We start from the raw sequence: 19,677 nt of genomic DNA on the forward strand, positions 1-19,677 counted from the left end.
TAATAATCTATCTTAATACAACGAACAAATAAACCACTGATAATATGGTTGCTGAACTTTTAATAAGCACTTGATAAGTCCAGTTTCATGATCGTCAAAACACAATTATAGAAATCCTCTTCTTAACTTCACGTACAATAGGACTCCAATTACTGTAAATCTGTCTTAAAGCTAGACTCCCATCTCTCCTAACTCTTATCACGAACATTCTTATCCTCGTATAATTATTCACCTATCTTTCTCTATGCTTCACTATAGCAGAAGCTCGATGTAGAGCTGACCCATCGATCGTTACTTTTTAATATCCATTTCTTCTTTCTTTTGGCTTAGAATGGTACGAATCAGTTAGAAAGCGTAAAGGTGATCCAGAGACTGGGAGAACTTTAAATTGGAAATCGAAATCGGAAATTTATTATCATCATAAATTTCCACGATGCTTCCCGACATCGAGATTATGTTCCATATCAACTGCGTAACATCAGTTCCACGATTATCCGTTAACCCGATCAGTTCACGGCTATTTCAGCATAACCGTGCTTCAAATAAAAATCAGCTGCACTTCATTAGCTAAACGCGCAGAGTTCCGAGCACATCGTCACGTTGGCCAATCCCAGTGGTGTGTTGGTACATAAACGATCCAGTTATCCAAAGTGTTTTATCCCCCGATTTACACGAACAAATGGAAGTTTATCGTATTAATGCCCCGTGAGTTAAACATCTGTCTCACACGTTGCGACCAGCGTCACTCTCATTTGTTTATTTCGACATCCTAATCGCTCGGTTAAGTTCTATCAGTAATTCAGCTGCAAAATCCCAACTGTGTACTCTTCTTTGAAATGGAAATATACCGAGGTTCCATTTCATCCATCGATAATCGCGAATGTCCCATCGAGGCTACCTGTTTTATCAAGCAAAATAGCTACCAGTTGGTGCCCAGGCCGCGACGATCGATGGCCGTTCGACTACCGCGAAATTACATCTCATTATCCCAAGGATCCAATTTAAAACGCACCTGGTGACGTGCGTGTGTCACGAATGTTAGCAACGCGTGACGAAAGTTGTTACACTCGGAGCGTGTAACGATGTTAAACGATTTGCTGTTTGATGGCAAATCTGATTAGACCACACGTAATAAGCTCCTCGAATAATCTGATTGTGTGCGACTCCCGTTTGCAACCTCGCGTTGCATAATCATTTTGTTATGCAGGTTCGCAGAGGTGGTAATCTTTTATGGATCAGCGAAGGCTGAGATTTTCGGTAGCGAATATTTTGCAAGTGTATCCACGTTGTCAAAAGAAATGTTGGAACTCGGACGAGGAACGTTATAAACCGATTAATAATTTTAATATATTTCAGAACGCTACTATATACAATACGAGTTCTACAATGAGGCTACATCGGAAAATAACTATGAATAAAATAACTATGAATCGACGGAGAAGAATAAAATCTGCTCTCATACAATTTTCTGGGGTGCTTATATATACTTACTTTTTGGTGGATTTAAACTGATCATTGCCCCGTAGTCAAGGTAAGAATGAATAAGATGTTTTGAACTTTAATGTTAGCCTACCTTTATCAGCTAGGTCCTTTTAGTGATTAACGAGGAGAGTGCAAGCCCTTCGGGTCATTGATTTAGTTCAAACTTTGCAGGTTTCTAGACTTAGTCATGCAGTTCAAGAAAATATATCATTATAAGGGCAGCCAGTCAATTGTTCGTATTCAATCAGGACCGAGATTGTATTTTTCATAGCTTAGGTCGCTGAAATGATTAAAAGGAGACGATCGAGGTAATTCTGCTTTGTTTATTCCCTTTATGCAGCTCTGAATAGGGGATTGGCGGTGCCAGAGCTTGAGGTATACAGAGTAGTTTGAATACTCATGAGAGTTAGGATTTCAGTGTTATACTAATTGGTTTGCTCGCGCACTTAGTATCGATCCGAGTTGACTTATCGATTGTTTACTGTAATGTATAGATTCGTGAGATATTCCCAGAGGAAGAGCAATAACGATCATTGATGTTTTTATTCCTGTTGTTCGAGTAGTCTTTCGTTTGATGCATAATTCATACCTGATTATAATAATCGAATATGCGAGGAAATAATTCAAGTTTCACCATGTAGTTCGAACTTGGTTACTCTAGGAAGCCACGGCCATACTTTTTTATATGCAAAGCATATAATGGTGAAATAGTAATAAATTGGTGATATAAGGCAACATTCTTACCCAATGAAACGTTTATCTTATTAGTGGTCACGGTTGGTAATGGTTGACAATTAACTAACTGTTAATTTTCATTCAGTTTTTACAATTGTAAGTAGTTCAAGTAATCTGGTCATCAATGACCACCGTGGTGTCACAGGAGAAACAGTGGCTGGTCATATATGACCAACGTGGCAGTCAAAGTATTAAGGGATCCTCAGTTTGTCTGAAATTTTGTTAAAGATGGTGCATTCTTTTAGAAGATGAGGACCGTCTCACGAATAGAACAGAGGACAATAGAATGATTATCCGGACAAGAAAATAATAAGATACGTATCTATCATACCACATATTTTAGTTTATATTTTTAGTTTATATCTTTTATATCTTCAGTTTATATCTTTTATGGTCGTCCTCGTAGATATCTCATTCCTTGCGACTTTATACTAGTTTCAGAGTTTATATTCGCCTACACTTCATCGTCGCTTCTTACCTCCTTCTCAAAGTATAACATCTTTCCGTTCGTTGCAAATCGACTTAAGAGTGATTATCTTTGAAGAAACCATTTTCTTTCGGACGTTTACAAGGAAACACTTTCCATTAACAGCACAATCCGTTTGGATATCAATCGAATGAACTGTAGATACCGATTAATCACATCTCGTGATATTTCTCGGTTATTTTACCCACACTTGAGCAATTGTTGCTGCAGCTTCATCGTAAATACATATTACGTGTGCTGTAATGGTTCAGCTTCCGTATTTGTCGAATAAACCTTTTCACTGCCGTTTCATCTCGCGTCGAAGTGCTTCATCGGCGAGAAAAAGACAATGGCCTGGACTGAAAAGATGGTGCAAGCACAATATTATCTCTGGAAACACGCTGATATTCTACCGTGTTTTTGCTCGCCAAAGGTAGAACAGGGTCTGGAAAGAGGGAACCACTGTCGACGACCTTAGACGGTCATCGAATGGCCACTTCCGTTTTAATGCTACGTTCCACGTTAAAACCCTGTCGTTCTCTTCTATCTTTTTTCGATGGATATTATGGGGTAGTTGCGACATACCAAGTTACAGTTAAAGAGATCCGTGTAAAACCGATTGGAATCCATTCATCGACGATTTTAATTAAAAGATCTAATTGCATTTGGCCATTTTATCGTTGGACTAGTCTTTAAATGAAATTTTCTATTTCTGGCTTGCGAATGATGATTAAAGATAATTGGTTTTAGAAGCAGGATGTTTACTCGTGATAGGATTAATGGAAGTAAGAATTTTCATTTATAATTGCATGTAAGATCGAATAAGTGAATATTTTTTGACAAATGAAATAATAACACAGTTTCGCATTTTTATTATCGTATATTGGATAGCCGATGATTGGAATATAATGAAAAAGTTTTTAAATGATTGAGATAGGGATATTGTTTTAGGAAATATTTTGTGAGGCAATTTTTAGATGGTACAGATGTCCGTCGACGTATTTGATCAAATTTGTTAAAATACAATTAAAATATTTTTTTATGAGAATTTCGATGATTTCACGAAACAGCGTTAATTGGGCTCCAGAGTAATCGATTTAAACATATCGATTGTCTCGTGTACGTATTTCATGATAATTAAAACGTGCCAGGAATGTAAATTTTTCTAACTTTATCGTTGGATATGCTCGATAATTAATGCATCTCGTTCCGCAGATTTCATTCATTTTCGCAATGCAACGAATATTTGTTATTTGTTCGGATATACTCATTAAATAGTAAAATATTTTATGTTCGAATAATTTCAATTTTTTAATATTTTTACGAAACTCAGGTGCTTCGACGCTTTAACTCTTGAATTTATTAATTTGCTTCTTTTCTTATATGACAGGGTTATAGGAATTTCAAGTTCATTGAATTTTTTTCATCGAAAACTCATATGCAATGATTTTGTTTATGTATATTCAGACATTGACCCCTCCCTTTAAAAGAAAATCAAAAGTTTCGAAATTTTCATGATATTATCACCCAGGAGAAAGCAAATTGGCCTACGTAATTTTCCCTTAAATATTCCACCTTCAACATTACCAATATTTTCGAAAACTCTTTACGCTAGAATTATCAAAGGCATTAAAATAATTTACCCAATACTTCTTGTTTTTTCAATTTCTGAAAATACACATCCCCTTTTGGCAAAGTGAACATTTACATTTATTTAGGCAGGGCTGTAATTGGGTGTACTGCATGTTCATTGCATCGCTTTAACTGTTGTCATCTTTGTATATTATATTTGGTTATGGTATTATAGATTGATAATTCCAGTGTTAATTCCCACAGCTTATATTTCATTCTATATAAATAGTTCAGTAGCACCAATTATAATATTACAATTCATTGCAATAACATTGTAACAATAGCGTAATAAATTATGGTGATACTCGATTAAAAGACTAATCTAGGGTGTCTTCTTGCACTGGAAATAGTGAAATATTTTAGAAAGGTTTGAATCTGTCAAAAAGACGTATTTACAATATTTGTTTTGTACATGAATCGCCCCATGCATATTATTCTTGTATGGCTTAAGTGGTGCAGGAAATTTCAAAGTCAGATTCATTTTCTTAAATGAAACCATATATATTCTTTTCCGTAATATAGTATAAGACCATAATATAAGGCCTTACAAGACCATTTAGTTGAAATAGAAATATATATATTCTGATACACAGGCGTCCCGATGTTATGATAATAATAGTAAAATAAATAAATAAATATAATAATATAATATAAATAATATATAATATCTATCATAACATTGAGACACCTGCGTATCAGAACCAAGAGCAAGCAGGTTAGATATTGTGAACTTTTCTCGCTCACTTTAAAATTCCCCATCCACTGCTGAAATGAGTCCCACGTGTTATATCACAACACGATAAATATCATAGAAATTTCCAGGACATGTCCATGAATCACCACGGTCGCTTCTCTTTTTCCGGTAAGACGAAACAAATGAACAGCATCGTTTCATGAGAGGATAACTTCCGACGAAAAAACACCGGGGGTAATATTTAACGCTGGAGATTATTACATGGCCGAATTACGCTGGCAGAAAATTAGAATGCCGTGGTAAACAATGCGCCCAGCACAAGCGACAGACGCTGCGAAATTACATGGCTCCTATATTTCGCACCTGTGCCCGTGTTCGTTGTTGAAGTTTGATGAGCACGCCTTTACCCTCTCCGACTCGCCAAAGATGGAATCACTTACCCTCGGCTCATCCCTTAGCGTCTTGTGATGCGACCCGCTGCTGGAGAGGGATCTCTTGTGAAGTCGTTTGTCAGCGAACAGGAAGTATTCCTTCAGGGCGCCAATCTGCGAACAAACGGAACCAACCGCATGTTAGTCTCGTCGTCTTTCCAAGGATTAACAACTTTCGCGTGATTCTAGTGGTGACGGTAGGCTGGCATTTGTTTTCAATTAACGTGGTTCAGCGTGTACACGAGTGCTGATTTAGGGAAATTTATGCAGGCAATTCTACAGTTGTTCCATTGAACTTGAAAAATTAGCCACCCGTGTAGTGGAATCTGTGTATTCGTGGGAATAAATTGACTAACTATGATTTTCGAAAATTATGTATGGCTAGATGTAATGAGATATCTTTTTATAAAATAGAAATATAATTAATACCTTTGCGTGGGATCAGATCAGTGGTGAACAATTTTTGTTAAAATTGAAAACTTCAGGTATCATGCAGGATAGGTAGAATATTAATTACTTAAATATAAATAATTATATAATTATAATTATAATTAAATATAAGTAATATAAGTAATTATATTTAATTACATAAATATAAGTAATTAATATAATATAATAGAGAAATTTAATTCATAGGATGGTATTTCTTATCTTCAGTGAGATCTTTTTCCAATTTCTTTATTTTTCCTTTGCAATATTTTGTTTCTAAGTGTTAAGGAAATTCATTTCGAATGTTTCTTTGGTTAAGATATTTACATTTCAGTCAAATGAAGTATCAAACGATTCATTGGGTCTCAGGTGAATAATTAAATGGAAAGGGTTATAAAAATGATTTTTATTACTTATAAAAAATTTCTTAAGTCGACTTGTAGTTCGTATGAAAGGAATAAAAGATGATAGGAATTAGATTCTCAGATATAACATATAAATGAAATTACTCGTTTGCGTGAAAGAGTTTTTGAATGGGATTAGATGGTTGAAGCTTTTTAAAGGATTGCTCGAGTTAATCTTTAATTTGTATGGTAGAGATGAAGGATTATAGTAGCTAGGCTTTCAAATGTAACACGTAAGAAATAGTTTCAAAAATTTGTTAATTAAACCTCGACATTTTAACGAAAGAAAACAGAAAACAATGAAAATTTGGCGTAGGTATTATTATCAAAATTTACATAGCCGATGTGAATCAACTATGATACTAATATTTTAGTAAGAAGATTGAATCATGAAGTAATTTAAAGTACCATAATACATTTTAATTTAAAACCACTTTTCCACTCGAATCCTAATTTTCTTACTTTTGAAAATCCTCACGTAGATACATACCTATTTCTTTCGTTTAAATATTGCACAAAATTACACGTTTAGCGAAAATACGTGTATTTAACTACAAATTCGACACGGGATTTCTTCTCCCTCTCTTTTCCACAAAAGAGAAATCATTCTACTAATATAATCGCGTTCATTATCATTTTATAATTCTTCTTATTATATATTCAATATTATATATTCATCCCAATTATTCTATATTCAAATAGATGTTTCAACGTCATGTCTGAGTACCATTAAGCATATACCTCATTCAAAACACGTGTCGACATCCCAATTTGAATCTCCCTTCATCCAGCCGCGGAATCGATAATCTACCATCTGTGAAACACTCTTAAACATCGAAACAATCGTACAATCAGGACAGCTTAGGTGTTCTACTACGAATCAATCCGAAATATATCGCGATGTCGATAGTGTGTCTATCGCCTCATTAGGTCTGAATAGCTTTTGAAGAAGCTCTCGAAACAACCCTGACGGAAATCCCTGACACCTCGATAATGTATGCAAGCATCGTGACGTCAGTTAAATTTGTACCACAGAGTTTGCTCGTATCTGCGGTTCTGGTTGCTTTATATACACCTATGTACGTGTTTATGTACCCGTTAGATCCACGACCCGACGTTACATCCCCGTCTCGATGCCAAACGACGTCTGCAAAACGTACATCCTACGAGAAGGATACTCGGGTGCCATCGATCGATCTGGTTCAAATGTATAGTGAGGTGAAAAGTATGGGGTAGTTTAGGAATTTTGCGATTGGAAACGATTTCAAAGTGTACACGACAAATTCGATACTCGCTGCCCCGAGGATGTAGGTGTATTTGTTTGTGATTCAAAGATTAGTGAGCATTGGTGTTGAAGTAATTGCTTGGCAGCAAGCTAGACGGTTGATATTTTTTGATTTGCTCGTTCCAATGAAGATTATCTCGACCTATTTACACGCGGAGTATTAATTAATTTAATTGCTAATAATTTATACTTGTATCTTTAATTTGTATATTACGTTAGATATTAATGATATTAATGATATTAATTGGGGTTATTATTTTTCTTGTACTTTAGAATGTAGAATATTATCGTATATTATTAATGTAGTATTAATATTCGTGATTAAGTAGGATACGGAATTTTTTCGGAGAATCTATGATTATTTTTATATCGTAATATGAAAATTGGAAGATCGTAGGGATAGGTTACGAGGATATTCTGTTATTTTATTATCGAAGGTATTCGATTTTTAATTATTTCATTATTCCAAATATGACGGCCAGTTTAATGAAAATTCGCGCGACTGTTATTTTTGCAAACAGTATTTCAATTATAGATACCGGAAAAATTTTATCGCATCGATACGAATGTCGTTCTTTTTAGCGATCGTTATTTGCGTATACATTGTTTTCGCGAAAATTATTTTCTCTGAAATAATCTCATAAATGACGTAATTGTGAAATTAATTGAGTTGCAATTTTCCAGGAATATTAATTTTTTCAATACAGAAATATTACTGACAGAAATACAAGGTGTTTTATGTCGAAGTTTAATTTGAAATTTATGTCATTTTTACCGTACATCACGTTTAAATTTCATTTAATTAATTCTCTTATTATGTTTCTTAAAACCTATGATCATTTCATCGCGCAGTAATTTAAATAATTCTCGTAAAATATGCATTTACAAATTCGGAAATACGAAAACAGATAAAATTAATAAATCCAATAATAATGAAGTACAAATTAAAAAATGGGAAAGAATAATTTAATTCAGGAATTAATGTCATCCAGTAACAATCATTCGCAAACGATTTAAATTAAAAATAAATCTAGCTTCTACGGATTAGTTACGTAACAAAGGAAACAAAATTACTTTGTTTTTCAAAAATTTCCTAAAAATTTGTTTTTAAATATTTTCACGCAACCCTGGCGAATATCAGCATCAGTCAGTACTGTAAATAGAATTGTAGAATATTCGCGTCGTGCATGACAATCCTCGTATACCCAGCTTATTTCCTCATTAACGAAGCATAAAGCTCAGCCGCCACTTCATTGTTTAATCGTCATCAACGTGGCACAATTTTTCCCGAATTCAAGACCACGTCCCTTTCATACCGATGCTCATTCAGCCAGGATGAAATTTTAAACGACAATTTCTCGCAAAATGTACTCTTGAAAGTGCTCATCGCGTTTCTTAATGGATCCTAATGGTACATTTAAAGGATCTCTGAGGTTTATTTGCAATTTCCGCGATGGAACGTACCAAAAGAGGTATCATCGGACTGGGTGAAAGAGCACTTTAAAAGGTATATCCGTTCTCTTTTCACCAGTGGCCTGATAACTCGATATTATTGACCGCTGCCTAGCCACGAAAGACAACAATGAAAATGTCTTGTATCAACATTGGTATATCCCGACGAGTGTCTATCTCATCAGCGGCACGATTGGTCCAGAGGACATTCCTCTCTCTTAAGTTCCAAGTTCGAGTGGCTTTTCTTTCGAGTGTGCCATATTTGCTCGGACGTTCCCTGTTCGCGGACTATCCTGTATCGGGGTCCATTCGAATGGTCCTCGAGGATCCAGTTTGATTGCGAACCGATCGATCGTGAAATATGGAAACCATTCGTTCTTTCCGAATCCTTCACAGGGTAACCGTGAATTCGTTAGTGTTTCCACAACTCGCAAGTTCCGCGATTGTTAATCCCTCTCGTGGATCCAGCTTCGTTAGCTACTTCCTTCAACCTAACAATGCGATTCGTATCCCCACGATGCTCCATTCGTTCGATTGTTAAGTAATATGCGTGTACGTGTTTCCTCATTATCGATTATCTAAATATTCTTTATTTACCTTGCAACACTGGCTAATTCAGTATTGCCTTCTGTTTTTACAGAAAAATTCGTATTACAGATACGTGCAAATGATAATTAGTACATTCGATGTAATATTCTCTCATTTGTACGAGTTTTTAACAAGCATGGGAAAAATTGTAGTTAAAGTTATTATTCTCTTTTGTTAATTCCGAATTTGCTTATTTGGTTATTATATAGAGGTTATTATATTGTAGGATATTTTTAGGTTTTATTACTGTGCGATGATCGAAGCGTTCTTGTAGGGAACACTCCTCCTTCTTTGGGGCAGACCCCTGCTTTCCGGATGGACTTAAAAGGACCCGTTCTGGAAGATAGAGGCAATTTTTAAAGAGGAACGAGTTGACAGATGTTGAGATAATCAGTGAAGCATTCATTCGAGCATTCAGTCAGTGAGTGAGTCAGTTAGAGTTAGTTCCAGTTATTAGTCTGCAAAATTTTCATCCGAAGTAATCTTCAGCATCGTAGAGACTGTGTGACTCTATAATATGATTACAGCTATCGAACTGTAATCGGTATTGTGATCAGTAATTCTAATATACTGTTATATAATAGTAATATAATTAATAGTAATAATAGTAATATACTGTAATCGGTATAGTGAGAATACTCATCTGTTACTGTTATCTTAATTTTAGAGCGATTATCTACAACTTTCTCGAATCATAAGAAAGCGTAAGAAGAAATTCAAGATTCTTAGGTGAAACGTCCACTACCACCACCGAAACCACTTGCTTATCGTCGAAATGTCAAACCCCGAGTTAACCTGAACCCTTCTGGAGCGCAAGTTTCACCGTAGCCACGCCACAATTTTTCTCATCCTCTTGGTGAGATACGTAGGTGACGCTGTTTCCTTGCAATCCAACTGTCGGACTGTCAGGGATCACGGGGAAAATATGATAGTATTGGCATCTATCAAAGAATCTCCGGACAGTTCGCGACCTGTTCGTTACTTATCCGACATGATCTGACGCGGCCTCTTTTGCGATGGTTCTGCGTGGCTCGATCAGACTCTCCCAGGTCTCGACGGTATCCGAAAGAATTCTTGGCTAGTTTCAGGGCGAAGTCATTACGGTTTTTCGCCTGGCCAGCAAGACTCAATCGATCCGTTGGTTAAACGGGAATAAAAACGTCGGGAGCCAATGGCGCGGCGTGCATAAGACGCAGGAGTTGTTGTTGCCTTGATTTCCCAATGTGCACGGAAATCAATTTCACGAACGAGCAGAGAATCGACCTCGAGAAACGTCGATATTATTTTCTCGCAAGTCGACACGCTGATTTAAGACGAAACTGTGGCTTCTCGCGTAGACTCTGTGACCGACTAGGCTACAACGACTCGATAATCCGGAAAGGATATTTTTACGATTCTAAACGGTGGGACTCGTCGAATGGTGGTGCAGAAAGTACTATAGGGATGACTTTTAGCTGCGTAAATAGAAATTTTGACAGTAGTGGATAATGGATAAACAGAAATAAATGTAGGATAATTCCAAGACTATTTTAACCTTTCGCATTATAATTGTTTACCTAGTTTGTTCTCGATTTAGTTTTTGTTCTCAGATTCAATTTTTCTGGTTTTGATATCACATGTTAGGTATGAAGTAATTTTCTCGCAGTTATTTCAAGCTTAATGTTTCATTTTATGTTTTATTAACAAAACATATTAACAAAATATTGTTCATAAAGAACGTGTAATATCAAAATACAAGTATTTAGTTCATTGTTATTTACATTTTCTTAAAGTGTGGAAGTTAAGAAATAATCAGGCTCAAGATTGTCGAAATAAGTTGAAAATGGTAATTGTGATAGAGTGAGCAGGATGAGTGGAGGATTTTGGAATAATTGTCCTGAGTGGATTTATGGATTATTCTTTGGGTGTTGATAGAGCTTTAGCTAAACGTTTCAGGCCACTAGTAATTCTGAGAGTTTTAATTGAGATTATTAAGTGGAATTGTTTCGTAACTTCTACAGTTTTAATTGAGGTTATTAGATTATTAAAATTGTTTGGGAAGGGTGATCGTTCTAGTTTTGTTGCGCAACAGTAATAACTGATAAGTAAGGCATTAATATAGGCATTGAAGAGGGTTGTAATGTCAAATTTGAATTTGTCAGAGTAGTTTCTAGTTCGCCAGATTAGATATTAGTTCTATATTAGTTCTACCAATTGTGAAAATTATTATACGTAAGAATAATTATTTATGTGACTGTTCTGAGAAGACTTTTTATGTAATATTATTAACAATTACTAAATCGTGGTAGTTGTTAATTAATCGACCACGAAGATGTAAAAACCCGTATTGACCACTTCTGTGTCACGAAACCTGTTTCGGTACAAGTTCAAACTTCGTAACAAGGAGCACCATGGTTAACAAGACATGGGACAAACCACTCAAAAGTTCGAGAACTACGATGACTTCAAGAGTCAAACAAATTACCCATAGGTGTAAGGACTTCGATCTCCATAATATTCGTGGTTGTCCAACTTGCACCCTGTGTCTGAAATTATGAAGATCGAGGCCACGGGATCCATAGTTAATTTGATTTGGCTTCCACGATCTTGAAGCCACGAAGCTCGAGGTCTTTGGGTCCAGAAGTGTTCTTAGAACTGTCCTCACGATAGGATCATAAATCGTCATATTCTAGGCTATGGAGGACGAAGTCCACTGACTTTAAAGTGCTCCATTGCTGGTTATACGATCCTGAAGCCGTTCAAAGTTTACTTCAAGATTTTTCCAGGTCTATTGACCCGAGGGTAGCTTTATATCGCATTATTGAGACTATCTTATAATACCACATTTTATAATGGTATTTTTGGATACTTAAGATAGACATATTTTACATAAAATTTCTAAAAAATTGTAATTTGCAACCTTAGATTATCTTAAAATCATGTGAGACACATGTGTTGAATATGTTCTTTCTGCTGCAATTTGCAAAAGCAAACATATATCATACCACTTAAAGAACATGAAGTGTATCTTTGAAATAACTTTGAAAAGCTAAAGATAAAGAATTCCCTTTTTCAGTAGGGAACCCCAAAATTATTTCACAAAACTTAATAAATATATTAATTCAACGATATATGATATTTACTGTAGTACACATACTGGAGATATGAACCATGGTGACGCTAATGAGTTCTGTGAAACATCATCTCAAGACCTGCATAAGCAACAAAAGGGGAATCAAGGATTTCCTTTGTTAATAGGAATTTCACAAAACTTAATAAATAATTCCAAGATATATGTGATATTTACTAGAGTACACATACTGGAGATACGAACCATGGTGGCGCCAGTGAGTTCTGTAAAACGTCGCCTTGACACTGCCATAAGCAACAAAAGAATTATCTGCACGTCTGAGCATATCTGGAAAAAATTTAGTCAAAGTGCTTCCCCGATATGACGCCAGCTAGATGACAAACACAAGAAACCAAGTCAAAATCCAAGTAGCGACAGAGTAGTATGAAAGGAGGATAGGTGGAGCAAGTACCGGGGTAATTTATCACTCCAGGATGGAACAGGGTTACCAGCCACGCGGATTGCATGCGCGCGTACATGGAGCAGTTCCGTACGTGGGGAACGAGTATACAAGCGCAGCATGGGCCGAATATAGGCAGCAGGGCAGATAACGGTTAAGTTACCACAGCAACTAAAGGGAAGCCACTAAATCAAACTGGCCAAGAATGCCTTACGATAACCTCCGCATACCGTGGGTCATCGGTCTGCTGGTTAACGGGCGTCCTTCGCGAGGCTTTGCCTCTACTATCGTCCTTGGACAGCGGCGAATTAAGGTAATACGAGTACCGCAGAAGCCCCGAGTTTAAGGGTTGCGGGTGGCGACGGAATTTGCGTTAAGCACTGTACACTTAAGCTCGCCGTCAAAAGGTCGTCGTTGGATGGCTTCGGCGAAATTCGTGGATAAACTGCCAGCGTTCTGCTGGCGAAGGCGAGGCGCAGTTTTCTCCAGCGAGGACCGTTAGATCCACTTTATTTGTAATGGCAACAGACCGGCTCATGCGTATTCATCAGCCAGATGAAAGAGGATGGTGTACTTTACAGGGCTGAAGAAGATCGATTTTTGGATGTTGACATTTTTTCGAACGGATCGAGGTGTGTTTGCGAAGAATATGGCAAAATTTATATATAACTACTATACAGGGTAGTTGAGTGGCGACAATGTATACGTTTTTGGGGTACTTAGTACTTGAAGGTATCCGTGATTTCGTTGATCAAGTACTACGGATAGACAGATCTGACGTTCGTATATTAATGTAGGAATACTGATTGACTGACAAATTATCAGTATGAAGATATTCCTTGGATCTTACTTAACACTTTACCGGCCGCTCATTTTTCGCCGCCGGTGAATTTCGCGCGGGTTCTACTAGTTGCTGATGGTCATATTTACGCTATTCTTATCATTTAAAAAGGCACTAATATTTGAGACTAACGGAACAAGCATCTGCTTAAAGAATGTCGAGAAAAGACGATCGGAAGAGTTAAAACAGAAGCATAGTGGAACATTGTGCCGCGCTGAACCAAAGTCACGTCTGCGTGACAGCGGCCGGCAGTGTTATGCGAATTAAGTCATGTATCTAAATGCAAAAGTACAGAAAATTTACAACTACCAGAGACCCGACCAGGCCCTTACATCACCGTAATTGTCCTGTGACACCGTCATCGACTCGCATCGAATGCGAAACCGCAAAAGCCTCGCGATCGCCGATTTCCCCGTCCGCGATGCTGAACACGTAGCAGCGATATCATGGCCTCACCCTCTTCGCCGAACCGGATGTAGGCAACGGATGCCGAGCAGCCGCGTTCCTCCTACCAGCGTTGCTCGATACATCGAGAAACGAGCACCGAGAGAGCTGACTGGCGAGAATAAAACCGAGCCGCTGCGTTCATCGGCGTACCATCGCTCCTCTTTTGTTTAGGAATTTCCTAACAATGGCCTTATAATACGAATGCCTGGAATATACTCTTTCCTTCGTAATATTCTTTCTTCCTATTTTTCCAACGTTTTCGTGGAAGCTCGCGTAATTGTGCCGGTAAATAGATATACAACGTTTTTGTTGGGGATACGTGTTGGAACTGTGGCGAGGCTGGAGGACACTGCAGGCTTCGAGGAAAATCGTTAACGAGATCGTGATATCGCGTATACAATAGAATCTTGATTATCCGAATCGATTTGGGGCATAGGTGTTCGACTGAGAGAGATCTTGGATGATGGAGTACGTGTTATCTTTAATTTCATTTCGAGAATATCTATATTGCGTGTATTGTACATATGCAACAATGGCAGTGACAAATATTACATTTGCATCTAATTTAGTGAAGAATCGATGGATTTTGGATTTTTCTAGCTGCTAAATTGAACAATCTTCTTAGGAAATTTAATTCGGGAAAATTACGTTTATTTTGTGCCTCGTGCGACCTCAGTTCTATTTCCAATGACTCAAATAATTCTAAATCTTGGGGTACGTCATTGTCAGGACTAAACACAAGGTTTTCAGGATAAATCTCGTTGTATACGTTCATACACGCGTGCATATATGTTCGATATCCATAAGGTCTAACATATGTATTATACTTTCTTTAGTTAGAGATGTAGCGATCGTTAATTAGTAGTCAATAATTGTTAATTAATTGATAATTAGTGATCCTTCATTTGGTATCGTTATAGACCTTCGTGAAAGTTAGGCTGTGGATTTGTGAGTATGATTAACTCAATTGTAGGAATTTTCTGTTAGATATAAGGGCAGAAATAATTGGCAGGTGTATGGTGTAATTGGCTAGTCTCATGTCCCACCAATAAAGACACAATGCTGTGAGATCATCTTGGAGGGTCTACTTTGAAAACGTAAGACTTCTCTAATCAGTTGAAGGATTGGATTATCTCCTTTTCTAATCAGTCGGATCACTGGGTTATCTTCTTTTCTAATCAGTCGAAAGATTGGCTCTATCTGGAACTAAATCCATGGGACGGTTCTAATCTTTTGCATGAATTTCGATTAGACATCCACAGAGACCAAGTAAAATGATTACGAATAGGTATACTCTTATTCGTACATAAATGGCTCTGTGATCTATACTTGGAATTACCAAAGTTTTCGTGTTGGAGCTTCTTTGGACTAGAGGACTTCTTTTCGATTTCAAAGTAGGTGAAGTTTTGACAGTAACTGGATGAGAATGGCGTATGCTAGTCCTGGAATATGGAATGGTGCAGTTCTTTGCGATCTTCAACGTGATCCATAGATGGGTCAGTGAGGGGTGTTCCTATCAGACGTAATTCATAGATGGATCGTGGGATTCGAGCTGCATTCGAATTTCTCCAATTCAGGTAATCAGATGCAAGGATGCAGTAATTACCTCTTCCTCTTGGCCTCGACGTACGACCTCGATATTGATCAGACAAATAGACGCAACATTTCTGATCTAAATTATCATTTAAAAATCCTCATTAATTTAGATCATACATTGGACAATTAGACAATATTTGGACATTTATTACACGATACTTATTCGCAATTAATGGTATATTGATTCTGCTCGTATTCAAACAAGCAGTTCACGAATAAGTATTATTATTCAATAATTAACATATGAATAATTGTCATAATAATTCTAATTCAAATTAGAAAAAATCACATATTTCTTCAGACAATATTTCCAAATAAGTACTTCTACTACGTAAAATTCCTTAAACGATAGCTTAAAAGAATTCTCTACGCAATGTTTCTTAATAGGAGCAAATATCTTTCTAAATAATCCTACTTCATAAATTCCTTGTAGGTTCTCGTCAAATTAGCGAAGAGTTATCCTCAAAACACGCTATTCTTGTCACTCATCCTTTAAATCTCAATTATAAAATATTTATTTATTTATATATATAATTAACGGGTAGTCCCATTAGGGTACATTTGTAGATTTAACAAGTTCTATACGTAGGACATTACATATAAAGAACAGTGGCCTTCATATATGTAGAATCGGGATTTGGGTGGACTGACTAAAATAGTATTGCTTACTTCTTAATAGAATAAAATAAGCTTATACTTAGATTGACGGCTACGAAACAAGAGAGATTCGCTACGGGCACGATCGACCTGCACTTCTTATTGACACACTGGCACAAACTTTTAAAGACTGTTAAAGACTCTTGGAGACTGTCTCCCCCGTATCCTTGCACCCTTATTTAAACCATTCATTCTGTCCTTTTCCATACCCAGGCTTTCCTTTCCAATCATGCCAGGTGGACCAGGTACTTCAACCACTCTGGACGCATCCCTAAACTTTCACTCGACTCTGCCATAAATATTCTTTGCAGTCAATCCTCTTGCACACGGTCATTTTCGTTCTAAGCCCAGACACTCTTGACATTCCAATCCTACATATATGACCAGTCAAAGTGTTAAATAAGAAAATATACTTCGTTCTTTGTTTCTGACTTTTCTTCTGTGAATTTCATTCTTTCATTCTTCAAATTCTACAACGCTCTGACTAGCACCATCGTAAAAGACTAAGAATATCGAGCATCCCTGCATATCAACCTCCTACCAAGTCTTTCCAAAATGAATGATTTTAGCATTCCATAGCTCCGCTTAAAATAAATAAAAAAAAAAAAGCATAAATCGCAACAAATGGTAGTATCGAATGCAGACTCGCTTGGTATATTTTTTCCACCCCCTCCCGTTCGTAGTTGTCGATTCATAAAAGCGATGCACATCGGCAACAACAATGGGCGCAATGAGCGACGAACGCTAACTGGCTGCGGTATTGTTGTTTCGCGGAGGCACTCGTGATAGGTCACTTCTGTCGATACGGGCTCTATGGCAAAGTGCATTCGGGAAAAGTAAAAATACCAACGCGACATATTCGATATGTCGGCTGCGGCGATCATCGTTTTAAATGGACGCGGTGAACGGTATTCAACGCACTTTCAAACGTTCCGGAGGAATGGCAAAGCGGAACACGGGTTCGCGATTTTTTCGTTCCCTCTTCCACTCCTCCATCTTTCTCCAATTTTTTTTATTTTATTTTTTTTTTTTTTGGAGGTCGGTGGAGAAAAGGGGGTTCATTTTCTCTTTTGATACCTTTGTTTTCTTCTATCTTTTTTTTCACCGGGTTCCGTCGAGGTATTGATTCCGATCGTCGCGCGTTTCTGGCTTTGAAAACCAGTGGTGTATTTAATTGTTCGAAAGCGGATGTTGCGCGGTTTTAGGCAGTCCGTGGCGCGTTATTCTTTCGGTATGTGGTTGACGAAGTTTTCTATCGATCCTTTGGTACGGTTTATCGCGATGAATGTGCGTGATTTGAGGAAGTTTGGATTTTTTACGAATAGCGACAGTAACTGATATGCGAATATTTGAGAAAATTTATCTTTGTTGAAGTTAGTATCGATTAAAGATCCGAGTTCATCCGGAGCTACATAAATTTTATAGGTGAAGGAGTAGACGAAAGCGATACTAAGAAAATTATATTCTAAATTTTATTGTAATTAACGTTCCCTGGTATTTGCTAAATATCGAGCTAATGATTTTGTTGTAATTTCGTCAGCAAAGTAATTTATTTCAGTAATTATTAGAGTAATAGAGTAATTTTGTCATAAAGTTTCAATTTGATATTTTAATTATTTTAAAAATGTTCAAATAGGTTTAATAAATATAGTAATAATTTTAGTATGGTGTAGTGTTGGTATTTCATTTATTTGCATATTTATTAGTCAGATATTAAACGTGATTAGATTTGTTTACACGAATTTAATGCTCGAATGCAATCCGGTATGTTGGTGTAGTTGTAATGATTTAGAAATATAAATACAATATTTAGGCAGCAAAATTTACGTATACTTAAGTAAATATATGTGGTAATAATTAATAATAGTATTTTAACTTAGTAGAATATTTTTCTTTCCTTGCAAATATTTATACATTATTACTTTCCATACAAAATTTTGTATCGGTTTCGAAGCTTGTGCTGGATAGTTTCAGTGGTACTTGGTACAGTGCAAAATGGATGACCTAACTTGACAGTTCGAAATTACTCGTAAATTGTATTGCACATAAAAAGGGTTTTCCAGTAAAAAATAACGTACAGTGGCGGTCCTTTGTTATTTCTCTTTTTACGAGGTTCAGGTTTTAATTTGTGTGATGTAGTTTGGTACTGTTGTCCGATGAGTTAAATTTAAAAAGAAAAATAACTTACGGTATATATATAGGTAGTTTTAATTTTTCATAGTATAACTGTATTTAAATAAAGGATAGTTGACTTTTTAACACGTTGATTGTCGACACGATGACGGTGGTTATCAGTGATCGGTGCTGGTATCTGCAGTGAGGCTATGGTGGTCACCAATGTTCGGCGATACCAATTTCTTCAATTTATATTTGTTTTATTCCAACCAATTTTTAATATTTGAACAACGTAAATAAATAGAGAACTTCGAATAGAAAACATTAATAATTTCCATCATTCTTTTTCTCCTTTGCCATATTGTTTGACAATTCGTCATTATATTCTAAGAATAATGGAAATTTTATCGTGGCCTCCTATATAAAAATGCATGGCAGTCAAAGTGTTAAAGTGATTCCAAGTGCAATGGTTTAAATCGTGTCTTGAAAGATAACGTTCTTCATAAAAATTGGAATATCTCGAAGATCACACCTGTTCGAACCCTTAATAGCACATGATTCAATCTCGGTGTCTCGAGCCGTGGATTACTGTGCGTGTACGGTTTCTGTAGTTAATAGTAGGCAGATTACCATTATAATTGACAGCGTAAGATGATGTCGTTCATCTCGCGTTCGTTATACGATGGTGAAGCGTAGCAAAGGGGTGAACAATGAAAGTAACGATACTTATATCGTTAACACAGGCGCAAAGACGGCGGATTACTTCGTAACGAGTTAATGCATTTTTCGTGCCGCTTATTAACGCCGATGGCATTATGGCGTGCCACGGCCATGAGAAAATTAACACACATTACGAGCACATCTTTGTACACGTAAAAGGGTAATTCGCGTTAAATATCTTTCGCGAACCTTGT

The 19,677-nt window shown here is 36.7% G+C and overlaps 1 protein-coding gene across 1 annotated transcript in view; it reads right to left on the reverse strand.

Annotated features, from left to right (window-relative positions):
* The window catches only part of Fur2 (furin-like protease 2), a 41,925-nt gene extending 29,662 nt beyond the window's left edge, over nt 1-12,263 (reverse strand). The window contains exons 1-2 of the mRNA XM_017900051.1: nt 12,063-12,263; nt 5,450-5,554 (exon numbers count right to left, since the gene is read on the reverse strand). Coding sequence (XP_017755540.1) covers nt 5,450-5,554; nt 12,063-12,263 — 306 coding nt within the window. The remainder of the gene's footprint in view (nt 1-5,449; nt 5,555-12,062) is intronic.
* Nucleotides 12,264-19,677: the final 7,414 nt, after the last annotated feature.

Source organism: Eufriesea mexicana, unplaced genomic scaffold (genome assembly GCF_001483705.2).
Source record: "Eufriesea mexicana isolate 0111107269 unplaced genomic scaffold, ASM148370v2 scaffold996, whole genome shotgun sequence".
NCBI lineage: Eukaryota > Metazoa > Arthropoda > Insecta > Hymenoptera > Apidae > Eufriesea > Eufriesea mexicana.